Raw genomic sequence first — 10,593 nt, 5'->3', positions numbered from 1 at the left:
CTGACTCAGCTACTTCCAGACCCCGATCAATCTGTATATTTCTGTATGACCTTCAGAGTGAAAATCTCCCCTCTAACACACTGGACAGTGGCCTCCACAGGAGGGACAATGTCTTATTCATGTCTGTGCTACTGGTTCGTAGCCTGGTGCCTGACATATGGCTGACTAAACAAATATTTGCTGAAGCGAAGCGTGACTGGCCTTCCACGGTGGCAAGAACTACCTGAACAAAGGTGGTAAAAGGTTTGGGGGAAACAGGACCAGTTTCATTGGACTGGAGGATGAGGGAGGGTAGCAGCAGCTAAGATGGAAAAGTCTTGGGTAAGATTCTGCAGGGACTTGGGCGTCAGTTAGATGGAAATGGGCAGAAGCCAATGGAGGTTCTGAATAGAGGTTACATCTGAGAAATCAATGTAACTGAAATCCATCAGAGTCATTCTCATACGTATGTTTCTCATTCATACTCAAATTCACCTCTCAATTACTCATCCAGGCCCCGTTCTTCCAGCAGCTTGTCCTACCGGCTTTATGCAGCTGGGCCAAGGATGTATATATAGACTCCCCTCTTAGGCAGAAGCTGGGGGGCCCCAGATGCCTGTCTTTCCCTTCCCTGCCTGGGGCTGGGAAACAGGCCAGGGTTAGCTGACGTTGGCTGGTGAGCAGCGGGGAGGTGCCAGGGAAAGCCCATATAGTGCCAGGTGGTGCTGTGGTTCCAGGCTGAGCCCATGACCCCGATAACCTTGTGCCTGCGCATATATATAACAGCCCCTCACCCCACCCCCTCTAAGCTTTAGGTCAAGTTGGGGGGGGTGGCCAGCAGCACCATGGGACTTTGGCTTCATTTCTACAAAAGGGCACTCTGAGTCAGCCTGCTCCCCTCCAGGCTTGCTCCTCCCCCACCCAGCTCCAGTTTCCAATGCACGTACAGCCCGTACACACCCCAATGCACCGTGTCTCGGGACACCCCACAGTCAGCCGCATGGCTTCCCGGTGTCCCAGGCTCTGGATCCCTCTGTTGATCCCGGCCCCAGGCCCTGCACTGCAACTGCTTCTGTTACTGCTGCTCCGGGGCCTGCCCCAGACCCAGGGGGCTCCCCCCATGACAGGAGACCCCTCTGGAGAAGAGCCCCTGAGTAAGGAGGACCTGCACAATGAAGAGGCACTGCCCGGAGCAGAAGGTTCACCGGGAGAAGAGCATGTTCTAGTAGAGGATCTCCTGACTCCTGAGGCTCCCCAGGACCCCCCAAATAATGCCCACGAGAATCACAAAGGTAAGTGGCTCTCAGGCCTGGAAATCTGGGTTCCGGGAAGTTCAGGCTCTTCTCATTCAAACCCTGGGGTGATTCGGGATCCTGCGACTGACATCAGCCTCCCCTGCTTTCTTTGCAGAGCAGGGGGGTTTGGAGGGCAGAGGAAGGGCACAGAGGGAGAGGTGAACAGGAACAGATGGGCACTCACAGAGGAGGTGACCGGAGGAAAAGGTGCAAAGCGTGGAAAGTGGAAATGCAGGTGGAGAGAAGTGAAGATCCCAGGGAAGAGGAGATGAGAGATTGGAGGCAGGGGAGGGTGGAGGTGGGGGAGTAGGATTCTCCCCTCCTCAGTCTGAGACTGCGACCTGAAAGGGGAAACAGCAAAATAAGAGCTAATATCTGGACCCTCAAGTCAGAACTTTGGAAAGGAACTGGGGACCAGAAAGGGAAAAGGGGGTGAAGAGGGAGGGGGAGAAGAGGGAAAGAAAATGATGACTATTCACTGAGCCTGGAGCCTGAGGGTCCCCCTCATCCTCCGGGTCCCTAACATGGGGGTGCCAACTGGCATCTCTGGGACCTGAGTCTGTGTGTGTGGTCAAGTTAAGATGTTATGTTTGGCGACCATCTGCAGTGCTTCTACCTGTCATGCTCCAAGAGGCACATGAGTCTGTGAACCCCTGCTGGAGAGAGGGATCTCTTTCTTTCTGGACACTCGGGAGGAACTGGGTTAAATGCTGAATTTTTTTTTCGTTTATTCAGGAAACGACCAAAGTCACTGGCGCTATGGAGGTGAGACACCCCATCCCGTGCACGATCCCAATCTGGGCACCTAGCTATGCCCGACCCTTCCTGCCACCCACCGCACCCACGCTGCCATGCAGTGCGGACACCACCCTCTGTCTGCCCCTGCATCCCTGATTTCTATTTCCCGCCCGGACGCCACCTGACTCCCCACCCACTCCCTTTCCTACCAGCTCCCTAAAAGCTCCAGATCGTGTCACCAGATTTCTCGTCCTTCCTCTCCCACACCAGGCGACCCGCCCTGGCCCCAGGTGTCCCCACACTGCGCAGGCCGCTTCCAATCACCCGTAAATATCCACCCGGAGCACGCCGCCTTCAGCCCAGCGCTGCAACCCATCAAACTCCTGGGCTTTGAGCTCCCGCCACTCCCGGAACTGAGCCTGCGCAACAATGGCCACACGGGTGAGCGGGTCTAGGGCGGGGCCTCAGGGAGGAGGGGGGGAGAAGGGCGGGGCTTATGTGGGCGGGACCTCTAGATGGGCGGGGTTGGACGAGGCGGAGTCTCGGGAAGAGGCGGGGCTACCTGTCGTGAGATTAAGGTCGTCTGGACCGGTCTGGTTCACCTGCATCTCCCACCACAGTGAAGCTGACTTTACCTCCCGGACTGCAGATGGCCCTGGGTCCCGGGAGGGAGTACCGAGCCCTGCAGTTGCACCTACACTGGGGGACCTCTGATCGCCCAGGCTCAGAGCACACAGTTGACGGCCACCGTTTCCCCGCTGAGGTGAGCCCACCTTGGTCCACCGAGGGGTGATAGGTGCATGGGCCTGGGAGCATCCTCACTCCTACCTCATGTTCTCTTCAGATCCACGTGGTTCACCTCAGCACTGCTTTTGACAAAGTTGAAGAGGCCTTGGGGCGTCCGGGAGGCCTGGCTGTGTTGGCTGCCTTTCTGCAGGTACCAAGCCATGGACCAAGCCCCTTCTCCCAACCCCCACCACTCCATGCTTCCCTGCTCCCCAGATCACTGTATCTTGCTTCCAGAGACCCCCCCAGTTCAACAGGTTCGTCCTCCTGTCTGCCTGTTATTCTGATTTACTCACTGTTTATTCATTCGAAGCCCTTCATAAGCAGACTGCAAACGGGGGTACTTATTGTGCAAACTGTGAGTCCCACAGTCGGCAGGGCAGGCTGACACAGGGGAAAAGAGATGATCAGAGATTCACAGTAGGTGGGGTGCAACTTGAAGCCTTCACGAGTAGGAGTAAAGATTTCTTTTTTTATTTTTTATTTTTTTTTTTGCTTTTTGGGTCACACCCAGCGATGCTCAGGGGTTACTCCTGGCTCTGCACTCAGGAATTACTCCTGGCGGTGCTTGGGGGACCATATGGGATGCCGGGGATCGAACCCGGGTCGGCCGCGTGCAAGGCAAACGCCCTACCCGCTGTGCTATCGCTCCGGCCCCTAGGAGTAAAGATTTCAAGCAGAGCCCACACATTCAGAATAATAGACTCTCAGGAAGAGTAGTTTCTCCAGTATTCCTACAGTCCATAATTTCCCCTTTGTGAAATACAGTGAAGTTTAGAGAACCATGCGGTGACCTCTTTGGACCTGTGGTGATCAAACCTGCCTACACATTAATGATTAGAGACTTGTAAACCTGAGGGCTGGGGAACACCTGCCCGTCTCCTCGCTTTCTAACTCCTTCACACCAGTCTCATGGCCCAAAGTCCAGAGAGGTATCTCAGAAACGGCGCATTCTCAGGCAGCAGTTATACACACAAGCTATTAAGGTGAATTCAGAGGGAACACGAAGACAAAGGTGGTGACGGTTTTCTTTGGAGAAAGTGTGTGTGGAGGTAGGAATGAGTTAGACTGAAAAAGTTCATTGGCCCCAAATTATTGAGGGTTTTGAATTCTGCAGAAGTATCTGGTCAACTCTGTTGAAAATATCTCCAGCAAGGGGCCAGAGTGATAGTACAGCAGGTAGGGCATTTGCCTTGCACATGGCTGACCTGGGTTTGATCTCTGGTACCCCAAGCACTGCCAGGTTTCATTCCTTAGTGCAGAGCCAGGAATAACCCCTGAGCATTGCTAGATGTGCCCCCACCAAAGAAAAAAAATATATCCACCAAGGTTAAGTTTGTTAAAATAAGAATGGGGCCTCAGGGGCTGGCGAACTATTATAGTGGGTAACACCTTGCAGGTGGCTGACCCAGGTTCAATCCTGGCAGTATGCATAGCTCCCTCAGCACCACCAGGAGTTACCTCTGAGACAGGAGTGAGCCCTAGCACCGTAGTGCATGTCCACTCCAACCCCCCACAGAAAAGAGTAGGGGCCCAGAAAGGTTCCTTGATGAGCTAAGCACATGCTTTGCATGTAGGAGGCTTGAATTCGATCCTTGTTACCACCTGGCCTTGGAGCATTGCTGGTGTGACTCCCAAAATAAGAATAGATCAACACTGAGTAACACATACGATTTGGTGTTCTCAAAGTTCAGGAACAGAGGTCGGGTATCTATGGGAAACCCAGCCCCGCTTGTTTTCTGCCTCCAAGCAGGGCCCCTGGGTGTTTGTATGAAGCTGTCTTGTTATCTCCTAGGAAGGTCCAGAAGAAAACAGCGCCTATGAAGTGTTGCTGTCCCATTTGTCAAGCATCAGTGAGGAAGGTTAGTGCTTTTGTTTTGGTTTGTTTTTTCGTTTTTTTTTTGGGGGGGGGGCCGTTTGAGGGTTAGATTTTTTTTTTTTATCTGATCATCCCTCTGTTGAGGAAGAACCTCTCTAGGGCACATCAGGGCCGAGGAGGGTGATGGGTTTCCTCACTGGAGGGAGATGGTGCATGTGTGAGCAAGGTAACTGTGGGTGCCATAAGAACTGTGAGGCTGGACAGAGGCAAATAGGCAATGTGTACACAGCTTCACAGTTTCAAAACTTCAAACCAGACCAAAACTAAAATAGGGTGTGAAGCGAGTTAAAGTCAAAAGGTGCAAATTTCCAGTTATAAAATAAATAAGCCATAGGGGTGTTATATATTGCATGATGACTATTATATGTTTCAGCATTGCTAGAGGAATAAGTCTCCTTTTGATTTGTGTGTGGGGTTTCCATTTTCCCTTTTGTTCTTCCTCTCTTTATTGATATTTGTGTGTATCAGGATTTGAACACCAGGTTGTATACATGTAAACCATATGTTTTACCACTGACTCTCTACTCCCGAGAGAGTAGGGGCTTCTGGACAGCTCTGCTATGCTCAGAACTTACACCTGAGGCTCTGTGCTCAGGGATCACTCCTCAGGATACCATATGGGGTGCCAGGGATCAAACCTGCATCAGCCCAGGCAAGGCAAGCTCCCTACCTGCTATGCTATCCCTCCAACCTAAAGAGAATAGACCTTAAATCTGTATAATAAGGGAAAACAGTGTAACTACGTATGAGGACAGATGTTAGGTTCATTGTAATGGTCAATTAACTATATTTCAAATATTAAGGTATTTGAAATATAGGTGAAACTAAAACTTATATCATAGTTGAAATTATAGTTGGAACTAAGATTTAGTTGAAGTTAACATTTATGTCATATGTCAGTTATACTTTATAATTTATTTAATTTTTTGTTTGGGGGCCATATCCGGTGATATTCAGTGCTGGGGCTCATTCCTAGCTGTACTTGGGGGAACAAGTAGTATTGGGAAATGAACTCAGGGCTTCTGCATGCAGAGCATATTATGTTCCAGCCCTTTGAGCTCTTTCCCCAACTCCTCATGAAATATTTTTAACAGTAGCATTAAAAAAAGAGAGAAAAATAAATAAGACCCCAAAAAGTAGCATATGGAACTTCAGGAATTAGTTTGGAGAGTGAAAACATTTTTAAAACTATTTTTTCTTCGTAAACATTAACCACTTTAAATTTGTAAATGTTTTTATTAGAAATCCTTCCTTTCTCTCTCCTGGAGTCATTTTATATTTAGACTTTTATTTAAAATGTTTTGTTTATTTTTGTTCCCTCCCTGCCTCCCCCTTCCTTTGTTGCTGCAGTGGGGGTGGCCAGATGGTGCACTGGGATAGCTGTGGTGCATGCGCTTTTGCAGTGGTGATGCGTGCTGGAATTTGTGGTGCTCTCATTGCTCTGTTGGCTTGGGGCTGGACCCTTGCTTGAGGGACACAAGGAATGACTGGTGCTCACTGGGGTGATTACAGTGTTCACACATATACTTACAAGGAGTCACACATCCTAGCCTGGGAGTTCTCACACTTTTTTTTTTAGTTGTGGAGCTCACGTGGAGGTGGGGAGGGGTGCAGGTATTGCATCGCTTTTTGTGGTGCTTACACACATCTGACTGGGTTGTGGCAGAAATTACTTGTGGTGTCTGAGACCACAGCTAGAGTTGTCAGGCTCAAAGAACAGTGCTTTCGGGATGGGGAGATAGTCCACTGGGCAAGTCTCTTGCCTTGCACTCCATTGACCCTGGTTTAATCTCCAGCATCACTTATGGTCCCCCACCAGGAGTGATCCCTGATCTAGGACTAACTCCTGAGCACAGCTGTGTGTGACCAAGGTTCATATTGCAGAACTGCCAGAATCATATGGAACACTGAGGGTTTGAATTTATAACCAGGAACTTGCAAGGCTACACTCTACTGTTCCTCTAGTTCCCTAAAATAATTTTTATTTGATTATTTGGTGTGGAGGTTTGGGTCACACATCGGTGCTCAGAGCTATTTTTGGCTCTGTGCTCAGGAGTGACCCCTAGTGATACTCAGGGGACAATAGGTGGTGCCAGATTTGAATCAGGGTTGACCTCTTGCAGGTATAAGTACCTTACCCCTGTACTATGTCTCCGGCACTCTGGAGTCATTTTATTTTTATTTTCATGTTTGTGTATTTACTTTTTGTATTTGTGGCCACACCTGGCAGTGCTCAGGGCTTGCTCTTGGCTCTGGGCTCAGGGATCACTCCTGGCCATGCTCTATGATGCCAAGGATCAAACCCTGGTCAGCTGTGTTCAAGACAAACACCCTACTATCTCCCTGGCTTTGGAGTCATTATAAACTTCTTCAGTCTACTAGACCTTAGCTTTTGCTAAAGAAGAGTGTTTTTGTTGGTTTTTGAACAATATTGATAACTAACCATAGATTTAAATATTTCTATTTATGTTACTTATCTCATTTCCTCTTTGTTCTTTTCTGGGGGGTTCTAACTTTATTTAAACACTGTAGTTTACAAAGTTGCTCGTAATATAGTTGTTTTGTGCATTTAATTCCAACACCAGTTCCACCATCAGTGTGACCTTCCCATCACCGTTCCTCCCAGTTCCCCACCCACTCTCAACCCTGCCTCCTTGGTGGGAACAAATAGTTTAGTTAATATTGCTTATCACAACAAAATGATAAGTGGAATTATCAAAAATAGTTTAGTAAAAGAAACTTTGTGAAAATCGTGCTAGCTCACAGTGGTCTTATTAAAGTCACTGATAGTTTACTAGGCTCTTTGTTGCTAGTTGAGCCCTCTGGGTTGCTTTTTTCACTTACTGAGCTTGGGGTTCTATGCTACTTTCTCATCTGACTTGCTGTGCTCTTACTGGGCTGTCAGTTTTGTGTAATTTGAGGGTGTCAGTTTCTTGCTCTAGGATCTGTAGAACCAGGATGATTCCTTGGCTTAGCATCTCTTGAAATTTGTCATGAAGCTGTGAAGTTGGGTCATTTATATGCCGGAGACTGCAGGGATGTGGGTGTGGCTGCTGGGGCTTCCAGCAGTAAGGGATGGGGAGGCCACCCGCCCCCATCCTAGAAGGCCCCAGAGTTTTCAGCCCAAAGCCCCATATACCTGGGCATTTCATTGGCTTGGCATCTTTCCCATGATTCTGTCACTTCTCCTTTGGGTCGATTCTGGGCTCCAGTCTGGTCCCGCGTGTTAGTGCAGTAACCAAAGTTGGAAGACAGACTGAACAGAGACCATTTCCTCACTACTCTTCTGAGTTATGCCTTGGACTGAGTCGTGGGGAGCCAGCAAGGGAAGGAGGGGTCTCGGGAGAAGCTGGAACTGTATCCCAGTACCCCAGAGATTCAGGGGTGAGTGCATGATGCAGATGGGCTTAGCACTGACCCCTTCCACAGACTCAGAGACTCTGATCCCAGGACTGGATGTATCCAACCTGCTGCCCTCTGACCTTAGAAACTACTTCCGGTATGAAGGCTCTCTGACCACCCCACCCTGTGCCCAGGGGGTCATCTGGACTGTGTTCAACCAGACAGTGAGGCTGAGCGCTAAGCAGGTGGGGCTGGAGTGTGGTGGTGAATTCGGGGGATGTGTGTGTGTGTGTGTGTGTGTGTGTGTGTGTGTGTGTGGAGGGGGTTCCGAATGGGGTGAGAGGAGTCATAAAGTAATGAAGGGGCAGGTGGGGGCTGAGGGGAGATGTGGAGGGTGGAGCTGGAAGTACTAGTTATGCCCTGAGCCCCTTGCTTCCTTGTCCTGTGCTCACCCCCATTGTGTGCTGACCTCCCCAGCTCCACACCCTCTCTTCCTCCCTGTGGGGACCTGAAGACTCACGGCTGCAGCTGAATTTCCGAACCACACAGCCTCTGAATGGACGCATCATCGAGGCCTCCTTCTCTGCCTCTGCAGGCAGCCGTGCTCTGGACAGCAGCCCTCGGAGCATTGAGTCAGGTGCGGGAAGGCGACCTGGGGAATTTCCACCATTTCCTGCCTGCCCCCCCAACCACTGCTGCGCTCGTGTGCATGCACACACACACACACACACACACACACACACACACACACACACACGAACGCACTGCCGATCTCCCTCCTCTGTTCCCAGATCCTTATTTGTGCTATGTCTTTACTGGTGACTACAGCCCCCTTCTCTAATACCTGTATTTTTTCTCCTTAGCTCACCTGAACTCCTGCTTTGCCACTGGTAAGTTTGTCCTGGGGATAGCCTAGGCATCATTCAGCCCATGTCTGCTTGCACCCCTTTTCTGCAGACCTCCAGCCCCAGTAGGAGAGTGTCAGGTCAAGGTGAGGGACTCCAGGGCCTGGGAGATGGCTTGGGCTCAGGGGACTATATCACATGCTCCGCCAGCAACACTGGGAGTGAGCCTCAAGCACTGGCCCAGAGTAGCCACTGGGTGTGACCGAACAAAAGGCAAAAAAGCGTTTTTTTGTGTGTGGCCAAGGTAAGGTAGGATCCAACAATCCAACACCCTTCTTCCCACATAACCTCTTTTACTTCTTTGTTCTGGAGGACTAAAGGGTTAGGCTTCTCTTACTCTTTCCTGCACACCCACCTGCATCCTTTTGCCAGATTTTTCTGTATCGAGATCCTGGGGGCAGCTAGAGAATGTGGGGTAGGAGGTTGGGGACACACTGAGGCTTCCTGGAACTCCCGTCCCTCCTCTTGACCCCCTGAAGCCACCTCTTCTGTCCCTCCAGGTGACATCCTGGCCTTGGTGTTTGGCCTCCTCTTTGCTGTCACAGGCATTGCCTGCCTTGTGCTGATGCGAAAGTTGCTCAGGTAGGAGAGAGGCTGACAGGGCCCCCCACCCCAGGAGCGGCACCCAGTACATGTCATGCCAATAGCTCACCCTGCTCCAGTTTTCCAATGAGGCTTCCTGTTGTGTAGACGCCAGAGTGGGACCAAAGGGAACATCAATTACCATCCTGCGGCTTCCACCGAGGCCGAGACTGTCACCTAGAGGCTGGCGCCCACCCTGAGCAGCCCAAAGAAGCGGCGGGGCAGCTGGAGACCTGAGCCCCCTGCATCTGTGCCGCCCATGACCTCACTTTCAAACCTCCAGAGATTTTTTTTTAAAATAAAAGTTTCTAATAAAATATATGGAGCATACATTTGTTTCCCCTAATCAGAAGAATGGGATATTCTTTCTCATTGCTGAGGTAAGAAATTTCCAGGGAGTTCATGGCACTGTCAGTGTTTTTCCCTCTCTGACTTCTGAGGCTCAAACGTCCAAATAAGTGTTGCCAGGGCTGGTGCCTGCCAGGACTCTGAGAGAGGAATGTCTCCTTACTTTTTATGGGGGCCACACCCGGCAATGCTCAAGGCTTTCTCCTGGCTCTGCATCGAGATTACTTCTGGTGGGCTCAGAGAACCATCTGGGGTGCCAGGGATCGAATCCAGGTGAGTCACATGAAAGGCAAACCCCTACCTGCTGTAGTATCTCTCCAGTACACCCTCTCCCCGCTCTCCTTATATTTTAACTTCCAGAAGCCCCATACTCAACTCACAGCCTTGGATTGATTCCAATCTTGCTTCCACCTTACATCTCCTACAGCTGCCTTTGATCATCTTTCCTCCCTCATTATTATTTTTTGAGGTTACACTTGGCATTGCTAAGGGGTTACTCCTGACTCTGCACACAGGAATTACACCTGGTGGTGCCTAGAGGACCATATGAGATGCCAAGGATCAAACCCAGGTCCAGTGTCTACAAGGCAAATGTCTTACCTACTGGACTAACTCTCCAACCCCAGATATTGCCTCTGTTTTATTTTTTAAAATGTAGATGTACTGCTATTTATTCAGCCATTGATTAAGCTGATTGAATTGGACATGAACTCCACATTACTTTTTTTTTTTTTGCTTT

General features: G+C 50.0%; 1 protein-coding gene across 1 annotated transcript; it reads left to right on the top strand.

Moving 5' to 3' along the window:
• Window positions 1-925: 925 nt before the first annotated feature.
• Window positions 926-9,762, top strand: CA9 (carbonic anhydrase 9). The gene is made up of 11 exons (XM_004600402.2): window positions 926-1,271; window positions 2,010-2,039; window positions 2,283-2,453; window positions 2,633-2,775; window positions 2,857-2,949; window positions 4,594-4,660; window positions 8,107-8,264; window positions 8,497-8,656; window positions 8,883-8,909; window positions 9,425-9,506; window positions 9,615-9,762. The coding sequence occupies exons 1-11, from the start codon at window positions 944-946 to the stop codon at window positions 9,685-9,687; spliced, it is 1,332 nt and encodes a 443-aa protein (XP_004600459.2). The 5' UTR covers window positions 926-943; the 3' UTR covers window positions 9,688-9,762.
• The last annotated feature ends 831 nt before the right edge of the window (window positions 9,763-10,593 follow it).

The sequence above is a fragment of the Sorex araneus genome, chromosome 1 (assembly GCF_027595985.1).
Source record: "Sorex araneus isolate mSorAra2 chromosome 1, mSorAra2.pri, whole genome shotgun sequence".
NCBI lineage: Eukaryota > Metazoa > Chordata > Mammalia > Eulipotyphla > Soricidae > Sorex > Sorex araneus.
Note: the sequence above shows the minus strand (reverse complement) of the source record. Positions and strands in the feature narration are given on the sequence as shown.